Genomic DNA, 26,801 nt, shown 5'->3' with positions numbered 1-26,801 from the left:
ACTCTGTTTTACCCAGGTGTAATGATAATGAGTCCTGGATGGATATCCTCGTGGATTCATCTTATTATTATAGACACATGCATTTCCAAACATTTGGACTACCTAGGCTATGTTGTAAATGTATTATCTTTTCAATTTACACACGGCATCTATTGCACACCTGTCCGTCCTGTGAGAGGGATCCCTCCTCTGTTGCTCTCCCTGAGGTTTCTCAAATGTTTCCCTTTAAACTGTGGGTTTTCTCCGGAAGTTTTTCCTTGTACGATGTGAGGGTCTAAGGACAGAGGGTGTCGTATTGTCATACTGATATTCTGTACAAACTGTGAAGTCCACTGTGACAAATGTAACATTTGTGATATTGGGCTATATAAATAAACATTGATTGATTGATTGATTGATTGAAAGAACATGTACATACATACTGTAACACATTATCAGCTTTTCAGTCAATGTTGCTTCTTCCATAGCATAGGAATTAAGTGACTCATGTGAGTAAGTGCTTAGCAAAGATTGCCATAGCCAGAATGAAGACATTAACAGTTATTAGTGAGCATACTTTGATGTTGGCTATGAATACTTGTCCATAGTTTAATTTTAAACACAGATGATGTGAAATATTTAAAATATCACCCTTGCCTTTTTCGGGTGTAACACGACGACGAAGACGCTGCTATGCCGTGAACTATCTTGACCGTAAAGTGTGTCTTGGGCAGCAGGCGGGATCTAGAGCTGTGCTGCTGGAGTCGGGCGGGCCGATCGGAGAGCAGCGTGGTCCGTACTGTGACTGACTGACAACCGCCGGGCAAAAAGTTACTCTTGACTTCGCAGACAACACTGCCAACATGTCTGGAGATGACGATTCACAGGAGCAGACCATCGCTGATGACTTGGTGGTCACCAAGTATAAGATGGGGGCCGAGATTGCGAATCGTGAGTGAAATGCAGCTTTAACGCACCGTTTTGACTGTCCATAAGTATCAGGACCCGTGTGATGTTAGCTAGCAGTGTTAGCTAGCAGTGTTGGCTAGTCATACCCAGGCAGCTGCTGTGCCATGTGCCGCATCAGTACCAACTGCAGATCATATTAGATAGCGGGCCTTGTTTTAATATCAATACAGCATAACGCTTGTTATAGCTTGTAATGTTAGGTCGAGTTTTTATTTAACATAGCCCATATTTGTTAAAGGACCCATTGCTGTCAATTTAGCCTGGTGAGCTAGCTGAGCAGCTATGTGGCTTAGCTACATCACTAGCAAACGTTAGCTAGCTTCGACTGCTAACGTAACGGATAACAATGACAAGTATACAATTGAACAACAATATGGGCTTGTTTCAAATACTGAGTAGCCGACATTTTAATTTAAACATACAGGGCTTTCAAACTGAGATATATATATATAAGTGTTATGTAACTTGAGAAACTGTAAATCTTGTTGTTTTATACGGTGTCATTTAAAGTCAGAAGTAAGTAGTATAATCTAGCGTGAGTTAAATACCCACTACTGCGTGTCCAACTAAAATTACGTATTGAACTAAATCACATTGTACATTTTTAGTAACCAACATGAATCGCAAACGTTGCTAAACATGCTGTTATTGCTTGTGGTTCAAACAAATAGTGTTTTCAGACCACGTGTATGCACACAACATCATTAGTGTGGAATAAATAGTTTACCTTGAAGTTGTTTTGTATGTGATTACAATCTTAATCTAACAAACCTAAAAGCATCAGTCTTTTGCATTTATAGTTTAAGGCATATCAATATTTCATGATTTTTTTTTAGCATTCAAAACACAAATATAACATTTTTACATTTGATTAATCCAGTTAAAAGGCATGTTAAAACACGCCTTTTCACATTGCACATCTTAACACTGAAATACTCACATCTGTCGGCTGCTCTACAGTCTTTGTTTGGCAAGCCAACAGTCTAATGAACAGCTGACCTTCGTGCCATTTAAATACACCTATAGTAAAACCTCCACGTGTTAGCCACAGTTAATCTGAACTAAACTAATGTCGGATAATTTATTTGTGTTGCTAGGGAAACACTTAACTTTAGCCTTAAAATATTCAATGTTCCAATTATCCTGATCTTTACGGAAAGAAAATCATGTGGCTCAGTATACATTTTTAGTGACAGTCGGTTTTCATTCCCAGTCTGTCCTTGGACCTCTGCTAGGTTGTGGAGATTCATTCTGTAGGGTCTTTACATCAGTGTTGCATAAATGACTGTGTCCTTGTGATTTTGTATTGACATTTATCACAGCTGACCTACTTATCTGAGGTTAAGACATCTAATTTACCATGTATGTGTGTGAGCTGTCAGACAATCTGTCAGATGTTTGTTTTCTACTTGACGTTACTCCAGTTTAGTTGTTCAGTGTAATGATGCTCTAATGCTGTGGACAAGCCATTAATTGAACCTTGAACAGTGAGCAAGAGCCTTCTTTTAACTAACCGTGCTATGTTTCCACAGTGTGTGAGCCTGTTTAATACTGCTGGAATGATTAGGGATTCATCAAAGAAATAAACAGAAAATATATTGTTTAGAACTGAGGGTTAGGCGAATCAACTTTTAGAAAATCTTCTTGGAAATTTCATAAATTATGTTTTGTGGAACAAAAATATGAATCAACTGCCCCAAACATAATCATTCAAATAAACAATAAGGCAAATAATCATCAGCTGCAGCCCATATGTACTCGCTTACTGACCTACCATTTTTACTTCATCATGGCTCCTTTTTCTCTCTCGTCCTGCAGAGGCTCTGAAGACAGTGGTCGAGGCAGCTCTGCCTGGAGTCTCTGTTCTCAGCCTGTGCCAAAAGGGAGATGCCTTTGTCATGGCAGAAACGGGGAAGATCTTCAAGAAGGAGAAAGACATGAAGAAAGGTATGCCTATTGTTTCAGTTCATCAGTCATCATCAATGTCTCTGTCAGCACTCCTCATTCACCCTCTTTCTCTCTCTCGCAGGAAGTGCTTTTCCTACTTGTGTGTCGGTTAACAACACCGTATGCCATCACTCCCCTCTGAAGAGTGACCCTGATGTCATACTGAAGGACGGAGACGTTGTCAAAATGTAAGCTACAAAATGTTTCCCTTATCCATCCTGTGAACTAGATACACGATAGATTATATTTGGTTTGCAGATACTTTCTCTGGCTCATGTTTTCCTGTTCTGTTTGTACACAGTGATCTGGGTGTGCACGTTGATGGCTTCATCTCAAATGTGGCTCACAGCTTCGTTGTTGGAGTGACCAAGGTTTGTCGCCAGTGTTGAATTATAGGACACCATTAATGGCTAGTAAAACTTTGCTACGTAACCTCTTATGTCTAACTAATAAACGTTCCTTTTGTGTCGCTTCAGGAAACCCCACTGACTGGACGCAAGGCTGACGTTCTGATCGCGGCGCACCTGTGTGCTGAGGCTGCTATTCGTCTTGTCAAGCCAGGAAACAAGGTAAAACTCACCCGCCATGACCACTGACAAAAGCAACACCATGACTTTTTTTTTTATTCATCTAATAAATATTATTTCCTCTCTTCCATCAGAACTCCCAGGTCACAGACGCCTGGAACAAGATTGCGAAGTCATTTAAGTGCTCCCCTATTGAAGGTGGGTGTTTATGAACATTTGGCACCTTCAACCCTTGTGATTCCAATGGTATACATTTCCGAATGTAATTTGACCAGCTCGACTCAGCATATTCCTTCAATGTGTGCAGGGATGCTGTCCCATCAGCTCAAACAACATGTGATCGATGGGGAGAAAACAATCATCCAAAACCCAACAGACCAGCAAAAGTGAGTTCACTCAACCACTACTTCCTGTCTAACCTAACATTGAACCGGATGGGTGTTTTTAACAGTTGATGATTTTGTCCCTTTGTTTTTGTAGAAAGGACCATGAGAAGGCTGAGTTTGAAGTGCATGAGGTATATGCAGTGGATGTGCTCATCAGCACTGGAGAGGGAAAGGTGAGAGGAAACTTGGTGTGATGTGATTTGTTTCTCTTCATTTTTACAATTTCTTAAAAGCATATCTAATATAATGTTTTGCAACATAGGCAAGGGATGGAGGTCAGAGGACCACCGTCTACAAACGAGACCCCAACAAGGTGTACGGCTTAAAGATGAAGACATCTCGAACATTCTTCAGTGAGATGGAGAGGCGCTTCGATACAATGCCGTTCACTCTGAGGTAGCTTCTTAAAACTAAACATCAATTATTTCACTTGAATTTTTCTTTTAAAAAACAGAAGTTTCACCCACTCATTATTTTCTTTGTTTGCATCACCAGAGCTTTTGAGGATGAAGGCAAGGCCAGGTTGGGTGTGGTGGAGTGTGCCAAACATGAGCTTCTGCAGCCTTTCAACGTGCTGCATGAGAAAGAAGGTGAGGGGAACAAGAAGGGCTGTAATTAAGGGCTTAGTTGAAGAACAATCGTATACGTTTGTTTATATGGGAACAAAATGAAGTGAAGTCTGAACGTTTCTTCGGAAATCTTTGGAAGATATTCTTATACTTAAATCTGTCGGCCATTGTGATTTATTATTTGCTTAACCTTCTGGCTTTGAGCAACTAGTGGTCCATACACAGAATTCGATCCTCTGATATATGGCCTCCAAATAAATAGAAAATGGCATCCTGTTTAGGGAAACATCAGTTCATATTAAGACTTCCATTTAGGACATTTTTTGTTGATAAATAGAATTGCCCATCAAATGGTGAAAGCGTCCAAAAGAATTTCTCTCAGCCCAAGGTGACTTCTTCAATCGTCAGACATATTGTCCAAAAGAAAATATATTCAATTTGTTATCATGTAGACAAAGCATTTTCTGTCCCATGGAAAATAAAGTATAGGGGTGTCCTCAAACTGTCAGACTGTATTATATTGTATTTCTATGTCATTGGTACCTGTAGCAGCACAACTACATGACATTGAAAGAGTTTGCTTCATTATTGTCATTCTGCAAAAGAATGAAGTCATTTGCAGTTTTTAAATGAAAGAATTTGAATTTAAGAGAAGCATATTCATACATCCTTCTGATTGGCAGTGTTGATAAGACTCTACCTGTCTCTTCTGATATGCAGTTAGAAGAAAAGTCATAATAAATAAGATTTCATTTTATTCTAACAGCACTAGTGTATTCTTTTAATATTTGTTGTTCAAAATGTAGCATTATCAGGGAAGAACAGGGTGTTTTCCTCGTGTCATGTCAATGGAAAATGGGTTTGGGATGCAGAAGACTTCTCCGCAGTGACCGTAGTCTCGAGCCTGACAGTACCTGTAGGATGAAGGCATTGACTGTAGAGTCTGTTCTAGAGATATCTGTACAATTGTGTCCATGTCTTATTTTGCCCTGTGAACTGTAACATTTTGATTTCTAAACTTGAGTCAGACCGTTTAATGCAACTTTCAATCCCTTCTTTGTCCAGGTGAATTTGTTGCCCAGTTCAAGTTCACCGTGCTGCTCATGGCCAATGGACCTCTGCGAATCACAAACAGCCTCTTTGACCCAGACCTCTACAAGTCTGAGCATGAGGTTCAGGACGAAGAGCTGAAGGTAAAATGTGCTACATCTCAAAGCCATCATGTGTTGATGTTTTGTTTGAGGATATGAGAGTCATTGTTGTTTTGTTTTTTTCATTTTAAGACTTTGCTTCAAAGCTCAGCCAGCCGCAAGACTCAGAAGAAGAAGAAAAAGAAGGTGAGTTACAGGGCAGCATCAAAAAATACTTGCTCCAAATGTTTTCCTTTTTATTAAATTTCAATCATTGTTAATATCTGTATCTTTTTCTTCTTCTTTTTTTTTAAAGGCTACAAAGACTGTTGAGACTGCAACCGGACAGGCAATGGAGACCGAAGCTGCAGAATAAATGTGTCTAGCAGACATGTGATGACCCAAAGAACAGACGTCATGAATCATTCTGTCCCAGCTGTCTGAGGCACTTGCGGGCATAGCCGCTGTGAATACCTCTGAATCTAACTGATGTCAGTCTGGGATGATGCTGCTCCTAAATTCTGTCACTCCACCTATAACACACACACACACACACACACACACACACACACACACACACACACTTGTACATCCCTAGTAAATCTCATTGTCCTTGAGACAGCCTCTCCTCTTAACAGTGGATAATTCTGCTACAAAAGAGGATGTTTTGTGAAAGGACATAATAGTCACTGGAACATTTTAACAATTCGACTCTCCTTGAGCCTTCGTCCCTTTCTCCACATAACTGTAGTGAAAGATGGAAAATAAAATGAGTTTGACAGAGCGGCCAAGGATGATGAATGCACAATTCTGTGTCAGTGTATTTTGTGTGGCATTTGGATAAATTCCTTGAGGTCCTAAAACTGAAGACATGCCTTTTTGAAATGAGTGTTAACTTGTTGTGGGCAGAAATGTGTAACACCTGTCTTGAACCATGAAGTTTTAAGCATGACATCATTATTGATTGACATTAGTCACATTAATTACCGCATTTATATTGCTCTTGCTTAGTCCGTCTACTCTAGTACATTGTGTACTCTACTAGGAATAAACTGTAGGTTACTCTGCTAACAATTTCTCAAACTGACAACTGAAGACCTTGTAGTTGAGCAATTTAACAAGAAAATATTTCTCAGTTGTGGATGGTCTAACTCCTGCCAAGGGTTCAGCATTCCGTTTTCTGGTGCCACCATCGAGTCTGTGTTTACATAGGAACTCCATACCTGATGATATATGGATGATTTTGTAAAACAAATCCTAGTTTCAGAGACTATTTTTGGAGACATTAAAAAGCCACCTGACATCATTTGTGTAGTTGTGTCTTTGGACTGCGTGTATTCACCTTATGCTGATGAAAAATGTGTTTTTTATGATTTTGAATACTAATGATCAACCCTCAAATAATATGAATCCTATTTCATTGCATAAATCAGTCATAAACCATAAGATTGGTACAGAGTAAAAAGGGTTATGAAATAAATAAGGAATCATCTATTATGAACACGTTATTGGGGAATATGACCATATATACGGCATAATTAGGTATTCTTAGATCATTTTGTGATTATAAATCCTAAACTTTAAAATCTGAATCAGGAACTTGATAGAAAACAGCAGTTTAACAACCAGCATTAACTTGTGTACTACAAACACACTGTTGGTATGAGAAAAGTCTGTAGAATGTATTTTAAGACTTACTGAGGTTATGATGAAACTAAAGCTATATTCATATTGTTTTTTTGATTCAAAACTTAATTTACTTTTTGTAAATGTTCTGTTAAATCCTTCACCACTGGCAGGAAAAATATTTAGGGTGGAACAAATTCAGAAGCATCAGTATTTAGTTTCTTGTTGGTCTGTAGGAGCATACTATGCCTAAAAATACAGAAACGTGTATAAAAAGACATTCAAACACACACACAACACAGTTTAAATGTAAAAAATACGACATGACTGTTATAAATGCTAGCTAGGGCCCTAAAGACAATATATTTGAATCAATATAGTATTACTAATCACCATTAAAAAATCTATTAATATAAAATACGTCCTAGTTTATTTTTATTTTTAATAATGTATTATTTTACATAGTGCACAGTACAAAGTTATGAAGAAATAACATATAAACTGGGTCGATCAGGTCAATATACATCCAAATCACATAAAAGGCTACAGCTATGGCTTGACGCAGAGCTGTATAATAGAATTATAATATAACTTTATATTATATTTTATTATAACTATCTATATGGCGCTGGCTTCACGTACCTAGTATTTTCCTTTCCAGAAAACTACATTTCCCATATTTTCCCGCGGTCACATTAAGATGACGTATGAAAACCACTATAAAAAGGACGTCGCCATGTTTTGACGGTCTTCCTGCAGACGGTTCCCTAGCGTTCGGTAAGTGAGACCTTAGCTGCTGATCACAATCCATGTGAATCATGGTGTTTTTGAATCAATCCAACTAATCCTTCACATGTTTCCTTCTCTTTTCAGTCTTCTCATCTCGGCATGAGAGCTAAGGTTTGTACTTCATGTCTGTATGATTAAATAATCATTGTTCCTGGTGATGCTAACATTAGCGAGCTAGCCAGTTTGAGCATGTCGACGGCCCAGCACGGCGTTCTCACATGCGTTTAGTTGTAACAATTGTATTATGCCATTTGTATGTGTAGTTGAACAGCCGTTACAAACATGTGCTTGTCTTTTAAGAAAATGCACATAATTTAACCAAGTCATTTAACGTCGTCTTTCTTTCTTTTTTTACAGTGGAGGAAGAAGCGCATGCGCAGGTAAGACTTAATGGCGCATGTTTTTTAATGCAATGGTATCTGAATCAAAATACCTTTGTTCGTCCCACAGAGGCGACATTTATATTGCAGCAACTAAAGAGCTAAAGATCGCTTAACATTAATTAACAAGTATGCAAAAAGTTAGAGTAAAAATAAGACAATTTGCAAAATACACATCAAGTATACCAAATACAAGTTACAATATGTTGAAAGATTTTAGTCTCATTGCCTCTTGTAAACCTTTTTCAGACTGAAGCGTAAAAGGAGGAAGATGAGGCAGAGGTCCAAGTAGGCTGTTTTCTCCGCCATGGCTGTGGCAGCACATGTGGTGAAACAAGCAGCCCGGTGAGCAGCAGCTGAAGACCCAGGCCAGGACCCTCCCGGTGTGAAGTCTGTCAGTTGGGCTCATCCTAACAACAGGAGCCCATCCCAACACGAGGCCGAGGAGCTGCAGCAGCTGACACATGCTGGAGCGCTGATTGAAGACTTGCTGGATAACAGGCTTTTCCTCGGGGACATTCTGGACTCATTGTTCTTAATTCCTCAACTTTTGTTTATACTGTGATTAAAGGTTTTGGTTTCTAAATAACTAGCAGATCTTGGTTTTTACTAGCTGTTTGTTTTCAAGGGAGGTGCCTTTCCCAGGTGTTCCTATAATCTATAGTAGTACTTTGATATTTGCTTAAAAGTAGACTCACTACAGTGTAAATATTGAGAAGTACTGTTTAAAATCTTAAAGGATCAAAATGTGCTCAAATTAACTAATTTAATAATTGTCCCAGTGGGTTAAGTATGGATTTATTGTGTCCATCACTTTAGTGGTGCAGAGGTAACTCAAGTTAATAACTTTATAAACATATGGGTTGTTTAATCTCTGATGCGGTATATGTGTTGGATAACTATTCCAAATGCTTAGATGTGTAGAGTTCAGACACGGCAGTGCCTGTCCATGTGATGGTTAAAAGTGTTTTGAAATCACAAAGAAAAAGTCATATTGGCAACAAGTGACCAACTGCTTCAATGAAACGGTTAAAGTTGTCAAAACATCCTTGGGTAAACAAAATGGTCTTGTATTAGTAATGGATCCTCTTATGAGTGGTGCATCATTTCAACCACAAAATATAGTTCTAGGCAGTTGAATATGCAAAAATGGTATCTGATGGAAAGCTGTGGGTGAATTTCTTAAAAGCATTTCAGATTCTACCCACATCTTATTCCTCGAGTGGGTGTGCGAATGCTTTAACCTTTTTATGAGGCTCAGTCAAAGGAAAAACTACTCCAATATTGTATTTAACTTTGAAGGCAGTCCAATCATTCATCCTGTCCTGAGCCAAGGTGAAACGAATCAGGCTGTTACTGGAATAACCTTAAAAAAACGGATTGAATTTCTTTTCTTTTACTAACTGATTCTCTTTTACATGAACTGTGAAGAGAATTCTGATTTCTTTAGTACACTAATATGTACTACATCATGTTTGATGGAGACATGCTTCCCCTATTAATGCAGAAGTAAGTACTGCATTTTCTATAACGGAAAACACAGTTTCAAAACAGGACATGACTTGTCCTTTCAGGTATAAATGACTGATGCACAATATCATCTGTAGCTGTAATTAGATTTACGACCCTTGTGTTTTCTCATTTGCTAAGGTGGTGTTAATGAAAGTGTGTGCTGGCCAAGCTCCAAGAGATCCTGTCTCTTAGCAGTGACCTAAAAAGTGGAGCATATAGGATTATAACACAAAGAGCACAGACTCAACACTGCTTACATCTTCTCGATCACTCAAGGCAGAATGTAATTTAAGTTAGTGATTTTTACAGGCCTGTTCAACAGATGACAAACCTGTTGTCTTGAGGCAGCATGGCCAAGTAAACACTTAACATTAATTATTAAATATAGCTTCTTATAGCCTTACTTTCTATGTGTACTTCAATGGTATCCAAATATCCTCACTTCAGATAGCCTCAGCTGAGTTTGCAACTGCAGCTTCTGAAAACACTCAGTTGTTGTTGACCAGTGAGTTTTCTCTTGTATGTGCCCAGAAATTAGCTGTAAGAGTAGGCCTATATCCTCTTTAAATATGCTGTCTTGCAGTTTCACTATATAGCTCTTACTTCACTCAACACATTGGTAAATACAGGATGCTTGTTACATGAGGGAAAGGTTTTAGCCTATAAATAAGCATGAAAGTATTGATAACTGGAATGCTAGCTATTTCATGAAAAGTAGTAACTAATTGTTGTACATTCATACAATGTACTGAGTCCCTATTGATTCATAGGGATATAAATTATTTTGTCTATCAAATTAACAGTTTTTTCTTGCTGCCCTTAATACATTTGCAACGTTGTCCATGTAAATCATGTCCATGTAAAGACTTATTGGAAAATACGAATCAGACCTGTTCTTGAACTTTGCCCTGTGTTTCATTTTTGTATATGTATTATTTCAACATCACAGAAAAACACATCATGCTGTGACTGCTACTGCTGCTTGTAGAGAACAAAACAGCTGTTTTCATTAGAACTGTTTCATTATTGAGATGCAATGATAATGGTTGTTCCTTGTTGTAGCCTAACACGTGAAATGTGTGTTATAGTTGTCTTCTGTGCGCTTTGGGGCGTTTTTGTGATTGCTACAGATTTCTATCAAACAGTCCAGTGAGTCATGATGATACTGCAGAAAATAGAAACTAAACTAATAATGTGAAAGCATAAGAACATATTCTCAAACAATTGGCATTTTACAGATAGATCACTTCTGTGACGCGTGCACTACGCTCTGCATCAGCCAAACGACTCGCTGCACCCTCGCTGCGAGGGGGACCCAAGTTCCCATCAGCAAAAACACGTGGGTTTGCTATCCTGGCTCCAAAATGGTGGAATGAGCTCCCCATTGACATCAGGACAGCAGAAAGCCTGCACATCTACCGGCGCAGACTGAAAACTCATCTCTTTCGACTCCACCTCGAGCGATAGAATTACTAACAAATAACTGCTAACAAAGCACTTATATACTAATAAAGGACTGGCTTATTTAAAGCCAGTTGAGTAGCACTTGAAATGTTTGGCTCTATGAAACCTGATGTACTTATATGATTCTGTTTTCTTCAAGGTTGTGTCTTCCTGGTCGAATGTACTTATTGTAAGTCGCTTTGGATAAAAGCGTCAGCTAAATGCAATGTAATGTAATCACTGACCAGTTTACTGCCAACATACATATTGTATAAATTGTAGTTGTAAACAACGCTCCTGTCCGATTTGGAAGTTTAAAAAGACTAAGGGGGCCAGATAGCCAATATGTTTTATGAACACAGTCAGCTGCCAAGCAGAGACAAAACACAGTCATACCAGTTTGGAGGTTTACTATATCAACAACACAAACATGTGACAGACAAGGCATTACAATGTGGTCAAAATGTAGCACCAAGCTGTTACTACCTCTTTACAACAACAATATTTAGATTTATCTGCACAATCATTCAGAGTCTTTACAGCCTATACATTTGTTGCATTACACAATCTTAGAAATATATAATCCTATCACTGAATATCCTATTAAACCATCAAATCAAGACATTTTCATTATGTGTAAGCCTACTGTTTCAATGGTTGCCTTTAGGCCCTTACTGGTTGTTGGTGTTTAACTGACTGCTTGGCTCTGTCCTCATGTGTCTATTTAGATAACGTTTTAGGCCTCTGTGCAAATAAGCCTTCTGTAATGCATTGTATCTATAGGCAACCAGGGGGTCTGCTGTTTCAGTCGCTTAGCTTAATGAAGCTATGAATGAAAAACAAGGAAAACCACCTCCCGAAATGCACCTGAATGACAAATCCTAAACTGGGCTACTGTAGACCGACTTGTAATGTACTGCGTAAACATTGCGTAGTGACCTTTTGCGCAGATCACGACTCTGCCGCTTGGATTTTATTTTTAAGACGCTTATCACCACGGCAGCTGATGAATGAACATACATAAAGCAGGAAGCTTACACCTTTCTGTCAACAGACCTGTTGGCACTGTTACGCTCAGTTGTAAAGCTGCTGCAGAGGACATGAGCGCTTGCGCATGCGGCAGGGTTTGATCCGGTTGTGGACAAGATAACGGGTTGTGCAGCATGTGCATTGGCAGTGTATACATCCTTTTGGGCGGAGTGTTTATTTTTATTAACAGGATAATGATAAGTTAACAAAAATTCCCTTTGGTGTCTTGAGCTAAAATAAACAGTCATCCACTTTGCACATGAGTCGCAATACGCTCCGCCTGAGTGGGTGAATGACGCTCAGTTAATTCTAGGCTTTAGGTTTTTGCTGGATTTCTTGTGAAGGAGGGATTGAAGAAGAGCCCGCCCTCTCGGTTCCTGGTCTATGCTTTGCCCTGCTCTGTGAGAGAAGCGTTATACGTAAATGAAAGTCGGAATTGCCTGCTTCAGTGCCCTGCGGAACTGAGGGGGGGTGCAGCAGTGAACGCTCCGTGATCATGAATTCAACGATCAAAGCCCGCAGTTTATAGGTGATTTCTCGATGGTTTCTGTAGGAATACGCTGGTAATTCTTCAGTGCCACTTTGTCACAGACGCAGTGAAGCTGAAGGCCAGCTAGAGCCAGTGAATTCAAACGGATCGTGCGATGCCAACCGCGGAGGCAGAGTCTGGCATGAGCGGAGGCACTGCGATCGCAGCCCCGGCCTTACCCAACCAGCCCCCAGGTGAACGAGCTCTGAGTGTGCTGTGGTCGTTTGCAAAATGCCTCGGTGCTCTTCTACCAGTGTACCTGGCCGGATATTATGGCTTCAGCATCAGTGTAGTGCTGTTCGGGCTGATGATCTACATGGGATGGAAACACAGTCGACTGGAGAAAGTGATGAGGCTCAAGTCTGCCATGTACCTCCTGGACAACGAGATGAGTTTTACCACCGAGAAGGCTTTCAGAGCCAAAAGGGATTTGCCTCCCTGGGTAAGCACTGGCTCACCGCCTGCATGTTTGTTTCACCTGTCACATCTGCCTCCTCTTCCAGGCGGAACTTGAGCTGCAACTCAGTTTCTTTGCATCTCTGACTGTGATAGGCTCTTACATGCATATTACTCATTAGTTGGGGCTTGCTGTTTAATTGTAGGATCCAGACTTCATCAAGTAAAGATATTCACGCATAAAAAGAAAGAGCATTTTGCTCCATTATACACTCATAGTGCACACTGTCCTTTTTGTTCACAGTATCTTCCTACTATCCAAATCCAGCACCATATTAAGACTTTCCTAAAGTGCAGTGCCTGGAGAATTAACTGCACTCAGGAATGTATATTTAAATGTCAGATGAGGGAGTGGAAAGGTTTAGAGAATGAAACTAGGGGATCTTAGACTTAGTAGACAGTGAAACGCACGTCTATTCTAAAATTATGAAAAATATATTTATATCTAGCAGTAGGAGAGATTCTCTGTTTTGTTTCCCTTTCCTGTTTCACTAGCAGCCTTTGACCTTATTCGGCTCCAAACACGTGATGACTCATCAACATATTTCCCCAGGACCACCATATCTAGAGAGAGCACGAGGGAATAAACAGTGTGTGTGTGTGTGTGTGTGTGTGTGTGTGTTTGGGATAACAGACCCTATCATCAGATCTCATGTCTTTGTGGTTTAGAGGAAAGGCTGATGTGCACGTGGTTGATGGCTTCCTGAAATGTTGTCTCACATCTAAGTTGCTCAGCCTGTGTTTTTTCTCATCTTTTAATTGTGCATGATCTAAAATGACTCTCCAAAATTAAATTAGAACCACTGTATCTACTTCAGGTCATTCCACACAACCAGATATAACATTCATCTCAAGTAGTAGCTCTTCTGCTCAGAGCTGGAGGTCATTTTATAGCAGTGTTGTATTGAGTTCATGCCTGACCAATTTCTCTTGTTCACAGGTCAACTTTCCTGATGTGGAAAAGGTGGAGTGGCTGAATAAGGTATGCCCCTGTCAGACTTAAATGCGCAGCTATGGCTGTGTATTCATACATTATGATTAGGAACTACTTTTTGACAATAATCTTCTTTAACACGCTTGTATGAAGACAGACTGCTTCGCTTCATTCAGCTGAACTCTTAAACAGCAGTGATTCCAAGATAAAGTGTTGACGTTTCACTTGAGTAACCCAGTACCTGCAATGCCTCATATTATTTATGGAGACAACTTGTGTGGACTTTAACTGACCCGGCTCCCGCTGCAGCCTCTCCATCCCAGCTGATTATCTCCCAGTATAATTAAGAGGCAGAGAGAGTGGTTCAGATCATATCTCAGCGCTCTTTGTCTTTGTCAGTACAGTGACCTCGCATCAGTATAGGGCAAGTGTGCATATGAATACTAATAATACAAAGCACCCTTCTGGAGGGAAAAATGTAATGAACTTATTGACAGAAGCCCAGCTTATGGGAGGGCAATTTGCAGGACTCACCTTTCAGCAGCCCACGTCTCTCCTCTGGGCTTCCTGACGTGTGACCCAGCTGCTCACACTACCCCTCCTCCCTTGTAAACAAACACACATCAGCCCTGAAATGTTCTCACCTTTTATTATATTTGACAAGAACAAAAAATAGTAATCTGCAAATAAAAAGAGCTGGGGATGGCTGTGAGCAACACAGTAAAAAAGGAGTTACATGCATAATTCCTAGCTGAATGTCAATAACTGTATCATAAATAATATAAGATACTCTCCTAAGGTTTACGCCACTAGCATCACTAGTCTCATGGGGAGTGTAGAGGTCAAAAGGTCAGTAAACAGTAGCTGACAGGACATCTCGCTCTTACACCTCACACTGAAACGCTGAAGCTAACACAAATGGGATCTGTGTGGAGTGAAAACATTGATTCAACTCACTCCCCAGAATGATAGCTATAGATGCTCTTACTGAAACATCTCCTAGGAAATGATTGACCCATAAACTAAAACATTAGCGATTGTTTTTCCTTTTTAATTTGACTCCAAAGTGAGAGGTGCATTTGATTCATTCACTTCATCATAACCGCCCTGCTGAATTATTAATGGGTGAGCTATTGTTCAATGTTTAGATTCCGATCTCTGTCAGAAACTTGGTTTCGGCTTCTTTGAAAAGCCTTAACATTTCAAACAAGTGGTCTTGGCATTGTGAATTGTGAAGTGTGTATGTGAGGGAGAGAGAGAGATTCTGTGTGTTGTGACTATGGTGTGTGCTTTGGTTATTGTTCTTTGATATGCTGTCATGTTCTGATAAGGATTTCTTATTCACTGGAAGTGCCTTGCCACAATAAAAGATGCATGCATTGTTGCTCACAGAATCATATGACTGCGGATAAAAACATAAACCACTTTTGATCATTTGTATTCATTCATTGCTTCATACTATCTTATGTATCTTATGTATAACATACATTGGATATTATCTATCGTGTAGATCCTGCAGCAGGCTTGGCCCTTCATTGGTCAGTATCTGGAGAAGCTGCTGGTGGAAACCATTGCCCCCACCATCCGTGCCTCCAGCATTCATCTGCAGACTCTCAGCTTCACCAAGGTCAACCTAGGAGACAAGGTATCTGAATGGCCTGTCATAAAAACAGCAATTTATTCTGTTAATGTTTCACAGCCAAGAAAATACAGTGGAAGGCTGGTCTCACTATAGCCTGTTAATTACAAGCTTAAAGATTGATGATTTCATCACAGAGAATGAATCTTCATGTGGATCTTTGCTTGTGTTATTGCACAAAGTCTATCACTCTTATTTTCTTTGTTTAATAGCAGCTGTTGTGTTCACAGGCTTTGAAGGTGGTTGGTGTAAAGGCTCACACAGAACACGATAAGCGACAAGTTATGTTGGATTTGTACCTGAGGTAATGAATCGCTACTATCATATTGCATGTTTATAAGCACCCAGTCAGTCAAGTCAGACACTGACATATTTTTGAGTAACTTTGCAGTTCTGACACTTAGCTAGGGCTTATCCTTTGTCAACAGATCATTGTTTACACAGCTCTATTTGAATACCATATCAACGGCTTCACTTAGGTAACATGTATCTCTAGTGTGTCACTGTTCTTCTTCTTGCAGCTATGCCGGTGATGTTGAGATAAATGTAGAAATCAAGAAGTACTTTTGCAAAGCTGGAGTGAAAGGAGTCCAGGTATGACAATGAATATTAAGACAATCTTAATGCATTAGCGACAGTTGAGTAGCATGAAACGTCCTTTCATTATTATATTTTCTTTTCGTAGCTTCACGGTAAGCTGCGTGTCATCCTTGAGCCTCTGATCGGAGATGTGCCGCTGGTTGGAGCCATCACAATGTTCTTCATCCGCAAGCCTGTAAGTGTAGCACCAGTGAAGCTCGTCTGATTGTGCACTGCATTGTTATCTAATGTCTGTTTTTATCTGTGTCACAGAAACTGGACATCAACTGGACTGGATTGACTAATCTGTTAGATATCCCCGGGCTGAAGTAAGTTTATATGATGGAGCTCTGTGTACTCTTAGTGTGCAGCCACATTGATCTGTTGCGTCTGTTTGGTGTTTTTTGAATCGTTTTTGAATTAGGAGTGCCTGTTTGTGAAGTCAGCTGATGAAGTTAGAAAGGTGTGGGTGGTGCACTTTTAGGAATTGATTGATTAGAAAGATAGTCTGTTTTGTTTTTGGTCATTAGTTGCTAAACTAACTAGTAATGTGAGCGAAACTATTTCGGTTAATCGACAGATCTGTGTTTTCACATCCCTTAAAGCTAAGTGTGGCCATATCCTATATTTTTGTTTCTGTCAACACATCCTGTAAAAAGACTGAAACCAGCAATGAATCGATCCCACTAGCAAGGAGTTTAGCTAGATAATTCTTTTTGGAAAATAGTCCTAAACAAATGACTATTTATGCATGTTTGACTTCTGCTGAAAAACTACATTCCTAGTTGTTTCAGTGAATAACTCAACCTTAATGAAAGTATATATTTGTGACCTCTTTTGTAAAAATTACATCTTTAGTAGAAGTTGATGGCCTCTGGGCTGAGGATCACAGATATGGTAGAGGAGTTAAAAGTATAGACAGACAGAATATGACATTGTTGGTTTTGTTATTTTTATGGCATGTTAATAATTGAAAAAAATATTGAAATGCCACCCTCAACTTTTAATTTGACAACTTTATGCCTTATTGGTATTATTGTACTTATTTAGTATGTATATTATGACTCCATGCATTTATGAAAATACAATAAAAGCATTGTCAGAGGTACATTTGTTGCTTGCACACCGGTTTTCTCTGGTGATGCTTTAAATGACAATGTGTCATTCTTTTTTAATTGTATTACTTTAGAATTGTCCTCATCTTAACCAATGGGAGTTTCCTGTTGGTTTTGTTGCTGAGAACATGAATAACATGTTTATTATACATGTTCGTATTGTCAGCAGTAGTATATAGACTTTGTCTGTTTGTCTGTGTGTCTCCTGTGTGTCTCCATCATCATCCTCGCATTCATTTGCAGTGCCATGTCGGACACTATGATAATGGATGCAATAGCCTCCCACCTGGTGCTCCCCAACCGTCTTACTATTCCCCTGGTGGCCGACCTGCACGTTGCGCAACTCCGCTCCCCTCTCCCAAGGGTAACTGTCTTAATGGCCTGGAGAAACATGGACCTAAACTGACTGAAACTGTCCAAGCATATAAGCTGCAAACACATAGCCTGAGAGTCAAACAGCAAATTCACATTGTGAAAAACATGGATCCTTGTTTTGTGAGGAAGCTAGTTGACTAACATTGACATTTTCTTTGTGCATGTGTTTTCCTGCATGTGTATGCACATACTAGGGAGTCGTGCGTATCCACCTGTTGGAGGCTGAGGACCTGACTGCCAAGGACACGGTCATCAAGGGCTTAATCGATGGGAAGTCTGACCCGTATGCCGTTCTGCGTGTAGGAACACAGATCTTCACCTCTCATCATGTGGACACCAACCTGAACCCTCAGTGGAGGGAGATGTATGAGGTAAGAAGAGGAGGGGGAAATAAGAGATACATCTAAAAACGAGCTTGATGTTTGAGTGATGCATTTAAAGTGGTAAAAGTTATAGCTTGCTGCTAGTTTGCTAGCTTCATAGGGGTTGTGTAGTGAAGTGGTTAAGTATTTAATGTGCCACATATTGAGAAACAGTTCTGTTATCTGTTTTCTGCGAAAGCAGGGAGGTCCTCTTTTAAAGATAAGCAGCTTTTGCAAAAAGTGCTTTTGCAAAAACAGCTTGTGCAGGGATGCATTTGTTTGTTGTTTATCCAATTAGAACCGTCGAACAGATACTAAACTATTAACATCTACTTAACACAAAAGTGAAAAGTTCTTGCATTTGTGATTCTGTTTGCATGTCCTTGTGTTATTGTGCCATGTGTGGCTGTATCTATATCTGTATATCTGTTGTGTGTTTTTGTCCAATTATTTGTGTGTGTGAATGTGTGTGTGTGTCAGGTGATTGTCCATGAAGTACCTGGTCAGGAGTTGGAAGTGGAAGTTTTTGACAAAGACCCAGACCAGGATGACTTCCTGGGGAGGTAGCTTACTCATTCTCATTCATTTACTTGGTCTCTATGTGCTTCTCATGCCATTCACATCTCTGCTATTGCCATGGTGGGCCATGATTCTGTCTCATTTTGAACACCTTAGTATCTTTGATTGTTTGCTTAATTGATTCTCTGTCTCTATATCTCTTTATCTCTCTCTTTTTCAGGGTCAAGGTGGATCTTGATATTGTGAAGAAGGCCAGAGTTGTGGATGATGTAAGTTTTGTTTGCATTATGTTAGCCCAGATTCAGTATTTCAAAAGTTTGTTTATTAAAAAATGTTCATCATATGATGATCAGCAAGCACAAGAATCTAGTTATTATGTTGTTTCACATCTGAGGAATACTGCCGTAATCCTGTTAGCATGTGACACTGCAGACCTCCTGGGCCTCCTCGTGATGTTCTCTAATCTTCTATCCCTGGCCAGTCTAAAACACATCAGCCAGAGGAGATGTGTGTTAATTAATCTGTTGTTTTTGTAAACAGTGGTTCAACCTGAGGGACGTCCCATCTGGCAGCGTTCACCTCCGGCTGGAGTGGCTCTCTCTGCTGTCCTCTGCTGACAGACTGAGTGAGGTGAGTCTGCTGAACAGCCTATTAGAACTGCATCTTAATGGTAATGAAGCAGCTGCAGGGCTTGGGTAGTGATGTGGACAACATTGAAACACTGTTTAGGATCAGAGCATTATTTTTGTATTCAAATGCCATATTGTTTTAGGCATTTGGCAGTTTCAAAAACAGGAAATGCAATGAGAGAGGAGGATGACACCCAAAAAAGTTATAATTTAACTTTTTTATTATCATATAAAAGATTCCCTGTTTATTGTTCACTACTGTCCTTGACAGGAGATAATGACACAAAAAGGAACATTAAAACAACTTACAGATTGAAAACAAAACAGATAATGTAACGTTTCAAATATGTCAGTGTTAAACAAAGAAAGTATTCAAGATTCAAACAAATATTCTAAAACCAATCCAACCTTTGGGTTGGATGAAGACTGCTTGATGTACAGATTTTATGTTATGCTGTCACCTGATGTCCATTGTTTGATGTGAGTTTATGTGGTTGGTTTGACATATTTTGATCAAAGATTTAATGTATTTCTTTATGCTTAGGTATTTTTGTTTAAGGGACAATTCCTTTAATTTAAAGACAATATATGACCAATATCAACCAAAAAAATAAGACCAATCTTAAACTGTCAAATACATTCTTTATCAACTTTCCATTGTATGGAAAAGTTAAATTGTGGCCCTTGGTTGATCATTTTCCTCACTGCTCTTTGATTGTGTTAATTGTTTCCTCACCAGGTGATCCAGAAGAACCAGAACTTGACCAGTAAGACGGCTGACCCTCCATCTGCTGCTATCTTGGCCATCTATCTTGATCAAGCTAATGCACTACCTGTGAGATCATTAGAATTTCAGACTCTTTCATTTGATGTGCATTTCATATTTGTCTGTTACCCACATCCATTTTATTCCACGTGTTGTAGATGAGAAAAGGAAATAAGGACCCGAGCCCAATGGTGCAGATTTCTATACAGGATGCAACCAAAGAGAGCAAGGTAATGAAATAATCTTTTCTTAGTATATTGAACCTAACTCTGAGCATTATAAAGAGTTGTTCCCCTCTCCTCTGCAGACCTGCTATGGGACCAACAGTCCCTTGTGGGAGGATGCCTTTACCTTCTTTATTCAGGATCCTCGCAAACAAGACATTGACATTCAAGTAAGTCATGGCTAATGATTGAATATATTGATCGTGCTATAGCTGCAATTATATGGTCATTAGATCACATAATACTTTATTGATTTTTCCTCTTACTTTAATACATTTTTCCTCTTATTCGTTGTTATTTATATAACACTCTCTTTTTTCTTTGCTTTTTTACCTATTCATGGCCCTTTTCCCATCCTGATCATTCCTTTATCCTAACTCCACATGTATGTCCCTGTGTTTTAAAATCAGGTGAAAGATGACGACCGTGCTCTGACCTTGGGCAATCTGACTATCCCTCTGAGTCTTCTAATGGATACCCCTGAACTCACCATGGACCAATGGTTTCAGCTGGAGAATTCTGGGTCTGCCAGCCGTATCTACGCCAAAATTGTTCTTAGGGTTGGTATTTCTCCCACAAACTATTTTTCTCTGCATGGTCACATGTCACACGGTGTTGTTGTAAAAATTCCATGACTGTTGCTAAGAATAAAACCAGCTACAGTGTCTGTGTAAAATACTTTGAAATCCTACCAGCTCCAAAAGGACTGCTTTTGCCTCAGGAAACTACACATGTTTTCAGTATAACGCCCACCCTTCAAAGCCTGGCTATCAAATTAAACGTACCATGAATGGCTGTGTGTGTGTCTTTTATCCATGGAAATTAGATCCTGTTGAACATGACACCCTGAAATTAAAGAATGTGGGATACTGGAGAGTTTATGGAGTTCTACAGCAACTCTTAACTCCTCCCCTTCTCATGCCCTGGCTTAACTAAAGTAGACCATCTCCTTTCTGCCTCATCCTCATATCCTTGTGAGAACATGCAGTCCACATAAACAGAAAAGAGAAACATGCATTTAATGTATTAACTGGTTATTTGTTTCCTCCTAGATTTTGTGGCTTAGTGAGGATGCCACTCCTACCACTCCCTCTCCTCGGCCTGTGAACCCTGGGCCTGGGATAGGTCAGGGGGGTATCACCTCAGAACTGAACCCTATGGGGCCCGGTGGGTTAGGTATACCTCAGCCAATACGACCACAGCAAACCACACCCGACCCAGAGTTTGCAACTGAGGTAAAAATAAAGATTCAAGCTGTTGCAGCACCAACAGCCTCTTTCTCTCTCTCTCACACACTATGGTAGCCTTACCTGCCCTTGTTCTGCTCACAGGGCGTGCTGCGGATCCATCTGGTGGAGGCCCAAAACCTGATAGCAAAGGACAACTTCATGGGGGGCATGGTGAAGGGAAAGAGTGACCCCTACGTTAAGATCCGTGTGGCTGGTATCACGTTCCGTAGCCACACCATCAAAGAAAACCTCAACCCCATCTGGAATGAACTCTATGAGGTATTACCTTTGTTTAATTCTCTTCGACTCGACTAATAAGATGATTATGTTTAAGCCTGGATTAAGCCTGGACATTTTTTTCTTCTATGATTCAGGTGATTTCGACCCAGCTTCCTGGTCAGGAGATCCAGTTTGAGTTGTTTGACAAGGACATTGATCAGGATGACTTTCTGGGAAGGTGCGCCTGGACAAACAAATAAAAACTTTACAGCATATCTGAAAGGGGATATAATGAAGTGAAAGGGAAGTATTGACTGAGTCCTCTCTTTGCAGGTTCAAGATTAACCTACGGGATATCATCAGCTCACAATTCATGGACATGGTGAGTGACACATAGTGAACAGATCATATAACAAATATTATTTTTATTTATATCATAACCTGGACATTTCCGTGCCTTTTGTTACAGTGGTACACTCTAAATGATGTGAAGTCAGGCCGAGTTCACCTGGTGCTCGAGTGGCTGCCCAGAGTCTCTGACCTACCCAGACTGGAGCAGGTAAGATATTAACTCTCAACATTTAACTTAATTTTTTGTTCAGTTTTTATTTGGATAAACAGTTCTCACATGCAAAATACTGTAGTTGTTTTAAAATTGCCAGAAAGCCTTGACTAAGTTTAAAACATATCCTGTTGCCGTCTTGAGTAGAACGTTTTCTTTCCATCGTAAACAAGTTAAATGTATTTCCATTTGAGTGGGAGGAATAAAAAGCAAACTTAGAAAATATTCAAATCTAACCTTAAATTGATGCTTCTTTTACTGTAAGAGCCTACAGGGTTTTCTAGCCTTGTTGTTTGGTGTTTTGGCGGATACTAAATGTTACAAAACAGGAACAACTTTTACAGTGAGAGACTTTGTGTAGATTAGATTTGTTAGATGTATGCTCACATCTTTCTTGGTAGGGTTGCAAAGGAAGATTTAACCACAACATTCTTATTGCACATTAAATCTCACTAAACTCTCACTCTTTATGTCTCTCTGTGATATCATTCCTACAGATCCTGCAGTTTCAGTCTCAGCAGTCATACCATAACAAGGTTGTGCCATCAGCAGCGGTGCTGTTTGTGTATGTGGAGCGTGCCCATGGCCTGCCGGTGAGATCATAGCTATGGGTCCTTGGGGCTCTATTTATTATTTATTATGGTGTGTGTGTGTGTGTGCACAATAGTTGCTTTTTGTAGCAATGTTTTCCACAAAGTACAGCTGCATTCTCATATGTATATGGAATGACTGGTGATATAATATGTGCTTTAAATTGTGTAGTATTGAGTACAGTTTTTTTATAAAAATATTCTCATTTTCAGTTGAAGAAGAATGGGAAGGAGCCTAAAGTCGGGGCTGAGATTATCCTCAAAAGTCTTTCTTACAAAACCAAGGTAAGATTATGGCTTCTTAGTTGAGACTGTGAATGCAACAAAAGAATAATGCCGTTTGAAAAGTCATTACATTCTTTTGCATTTTCTTTCCTCAGATTTGTGAGCGTTCCACATCCCCTCGATGGGACGAAGCCTTTAATTTTCTGGTTCGAGACCCCAGAGATGAAGCAGTCATAGTGAAGGTGAAAGACATAAACATCGCAATGCAAGCATCCATATTATTTATAATGTCATAATTTAAAGATGAATTGCAGTCTGAAGTACGTCGTCATTTCCATGATGTTTGTGTTTGTTTGTTTGTTTCTAGCTCTCCCACAGCTGGGGCCAGGCCCTTGGGTCCTTCACACTCCCTCTCAGAGAGGTGATGATGGAGCCAGGCTTAGTGCTGGACCGCTGGATTAATCTGGATGGAGCACTGCCAGAAAGCCAGATATTACTGAGGGCCACTCTCAAGGTACTGACAACATTTCATCCTTTATCTACACTACAAATATGCTGCAATATGTGACCATGTGAGTGATGCCCTGACTGGTACAGTATCACTTTCTCTTTATTAAACCAGCATTGCACTGCACGGAATACTGTACTGTACTATCATGTGCTGTACACTGAAGATAAAATATATCCTGCACAATGTCTTTGCATTTAGAAAAACTGGGTTTTGCTTTGCAGGTATTCTTTTATTTTTAGAACTTTTTATTTATTCCACAAATATATAACATACATGTAGATGTACATAAAAATCACACCCGCCTCAGTTTACAGTTCACTCAAATCTACATGTTATTGCTCACATACACAGACATACGTTACTCCTTTCCTTCTAAATCTTGACAAAGAAATTATACATAAATACAGACATTCATTTAAATTATTTGACCTTTCAGTAGGTATTCTTAAAGCTGTAATGACTAACTATGGGGTTTAAAACATAGGCCTTACAGCACCTCTGAATAATATGGAATATAACATTACTCATTGTTAAATTAATCCAAAACTATTGTGTAAAAACCAAAAGTAGTAATTTTACATGGGATGGTGCCACACACACTTTTCTTGAATCTGTGCTCTTAGCTGTTAATCAACACACATGGGGGTTGAAAGTCATTCTGAGCCCCAGATTCCATACATCTCTGAACCAGTACTGACTTTGGATTTCCCCTTCAAAAAAAGTTGCAACACAGGCAATTTCAAGTCTTGCTGCATGGATAATCTGTAAAATAAAGTCCTTATTAAGACCAGTAATAGATTATTATGCAGCAGCAATGTCATGCTGAGCTATAATCCGTATCTTGCAGGTGTTGGACACTCAGCTGGCGGTGTGTCGTCAGGCCCCGGGGGAGGCAGGAACTGAGGGAGAAGAAGTCATTCCCAGATGGGTTCCTTCTCATCTCGACCTCAGACGGAGAAGTGGATATAACGCGTGAGTTACACATGCAAGCATTAATGCTCCATTGTGTAGCCACTATACTGTTAACATATCAGGGTCTGTTTTAGTGGAATGTTTTTCCTTTTTACTTCATTCTATTTCTCCCTATAGATTTAAAGACATCATGATGTAAATAATCACATTTACTGCTCTGTGTCTTTAGGGCTGATAACCCAAACTCAGCAGGCCAGGTGAAGCTTACCCTCAGCTACTCCATCGAGGAGAGCAAGCTATTCGTCACAGTTCACGCCTGCAGGTCTCGATATAACATATGTTACTTCTTAATTATCACCATTTTTGATCTGAAGTACTCAATACCAACACATGTTGTAAATGTGCTGCTGTGAACCCACAGAGCCCTGGCAGCCTGCTCTAAGGACGGGGCAGACCCTTATGTCACCTTCATCCTGCTGCCGGACAAGAAGGCGACCACCAAGAGGAGGACTGCCACCAAGAAGAGAGACCTCAACCCAGAATTCAGCGAGAGGTAAGACAGGAAAATTAGACTCATGATGGGGAAGAAAATGTGAGGATTTTAATGTACTTTTTTTTTCTTTCTGTAGGTTTGACTTTGACTTCTCTCTGGAGGAGTCTGCACAGAGAAGACTGGACCTGTCTGTGAAGAACAGTGTCTCCTTCATGAGCAGAGAGAGGGAGCTTATCGGCAAGGTATAGAAAATTGTCTGAAATGCAGTTAGTTATTTCAGAGCATCGCATAAATTCCTTTGTGTTGACTTGAATATTGCCAGACATTAAACATCCTCTTTTCTGTTACTTGTTGCCGACAGTTGCTGCTGGACCTGGACCAAATTGACCTGAAGACTGGTGTCACACAATGGTAATAATTTAAACAACTTCTGATCAATATTGTATAAAATAGAGCTGTCAACAAATGTATGTTCATATATTTCTTTCTGCAAGATAATTTGAACAATAAATTGTATCCTTTCTGTTTTTCCAGGTACGATTTGGTAGCAGAGACCAACTAAAGGAAGGGACGTTCTGAGTAATATATAATGTTAAGTGTTGCTTCTGTGATCTGTGATCTGTGTGTTTGCGTATTCAGCTTTAATAAAAATGTCCACCATCACTGAAGAAAAAATCACAACATATATGCTCCACAAAAAATAGACCATCAGTATTTAAGAAACTTTACATGTAGCTTGTCATCCGTAAAGTGTTAAAATATGTGGTGAAATTGTGCTGTCCTGGACAGATTCTTCAGTAGAATATTTTGGCTGAATAGATATTTGATAATAATGCAACTATGTTGCACAGCCTACCAAGTTTGTATGTGTTCAAAAGCATGTCAAAGCCCTCTTTGAATTGTATTCAGAAAAAGGGCTGGTGCTGTTGTCGATATCTTAAGGTATGATGTGTTTTATGGATTTACAGCATCCAACCCAACGAAAGACATTTCTTTGAATTTTTATTTTTTACAACTTTGAAAATAATTCCCAAGATTACTTTGTTTATATGTTTATATGATTGCCTTAAGTATTACAAATCTGCGCACAGTTTGTCACTGTTTATAAATTATGTTCCAAATGAAGTTTTATATGCTTTAACCAGAGCTTTATCGAAGTTGCTTTTATAAATCAAAGTATTACAAACCTAGACCCTCACATTTACCACTGAAAACCGAGGTAGGATACTGTAAGCAGAGTCTAAATCACTGTGCTTTTATGAAGAGAAAACTTTGTAGATACTGAAAACACATTGGCGGTGTTACTGCACCCGCGCTTCTTTGTGTTTGTACGTGTTTGTGGCGCTAGAGGAAACAGGCTGAAGCTGTCGGCCATGTTTAGAGTTTATTTTACAAGCAAAACAGTTTATGACCTTGTAAGAAGCAAGCTGATATTGTATGCCAGCAGTGGGACAGCTCCTATGACCTACCGTTGTCCCCACAAATCAGTGCCCAGGCCTTTGTGGTGATGGAAAGAAAAAAGTGTCAGAACTGAAGAAGAAAACTGCTGAGCTTTGACCTTATTTGAAGATCTCATCATCTATCTGCTGAAATTGTTGATTAAAGTTTGCACTCTCATGAATCAAACCAGTGTTGTGATTTCATTTG

General features: G+C 39.6%; 2 protein-coding genes and 1 long non-coding RNA gene across 3 annotated transcripts; all 3 read left to right on the top strand.

Annotated features, from left to right (window-relative positions):
• The first annotated feature begins 660 nt into the window (after positions 1 to 660).
• On the top strand, positions 661 to 6,813 carry pa2g4b (proliferation-associated 2G4, b). Its single transcript, XM_034209049.1, has 13 exons — positions 661 to 930; positions 2,767 to 2,895; positions 2,978 to 3,083; positions 3,197 to 3,266; positions 3,372 to 3,464; positions 3,557 to 3,620; positions 3,730 to 3,808; positions 3,903 to 3,981; positions 4,071 to 4,204; positions 4,304 to 4,398; positions 5,443 to 5,570; positions 5,661 to 5,714; positions 5,824 to 6,813. Exons 1-13 carry the CDS (start codon positions 843 to 845, stop codon positions 5,881 to 5,883), a joined length of 1,179 nt encoding a protein of 392 aa, XP_034064940.1. The 5' UTR covers positions 661 to 842; the 3' UTR covers positions 5,884 to 6,813.
• A 1,039-nt stretch (positions 6,814 to 7,852) lies between these two features.
• LOC117541719 lies at positions 7,853 to 8,891 on the top strand. The gene is made up of 4 exons (XR_004568339.1): positions 7,853 to 7,910; positions 8,007 to 8,033; positions 8,280 to 8,302; positions 8,552 to 8,891. It is a non-coding gene; the product is annotated as an uncharacterized LOC117541719 (long non-coding RNA).
• Positions 8,892 to 12,405: 3,514 nt separating this feature from the next.
• Positions 12,406 to 26,780, top strand: esyt1a (extended synaptotagmin-like protein 1a). The gene is made up of 31 exons (XM_034209343.1): positions 12,406 to 13,257; positions 14,212 to 14,253; positions 15,716 to 15,850; positions 16,075 to 16,148; positions 16,366 to 16,438; positions 16,530 to 16,619; positions 16,697 to 16,752; positions 17,782 to 17,902; positions 18,108 to 18,284; positions 18,756 to 18,838; positions 19,015 to 19,063; positions 19,335 to 19,424; positions 20,163 to 20,258; positions 20,348 to 20,419; positions 20,497 to 20,583; positions 20,824 to 20,973; positions 21,466 to 21,648; positions 21,745 to 21,921; positions 22,017 to 22,099; positions 22,195 to 22,243; positions 22,331 to 22,420; positions 22,921 to 23,016; positions 23,227 to 23,298; positions 23,394 to 23,480; positions 23,606 to 23,752; positions 24,597 to 24,721; positions 24,891 to 24,983; positions 25,083 to 25,214; positions 25,291 to 25,396; positions 25,516 to 25,565; positions 25,689 to 26,780. Exons 1-31 carry the CDS (start codon positions 12,931 to 12,933, stop codon positions 25,714 to 25,716), a joined length of 3,240 nt encoding a protein of 1,079 aa, XP_034065234.1. The 5' UTR covers positions 12,406 to 12,930; the 3' UTR covers positions 25,717 to 26,780.
• The last annotated feature ends 21 nt before the right edge of the window (positions 26,781 to 26,801 follow it).

The sequence above is a fragment of the Gymnodraco acuticeps genome, unplaced genomic scaffold (assembly GCF_902827175.1).
Source record: "Gymnodraco acuticeps unplaced genomic scaffold, fGymAcu1.1, whole genome shotgun sequence".
Classification (NCBI taxonomy): domain Eukaryota; kingdom Metazoa; phylum Chordata; class Actinopteri; order Perciformes; family Bathydraconidae; genus Gymnodraco; species Gymnodraco acuticeps.
This window is presented reverse-complemented; position numbering and strand designations above follow the sequence as displayed.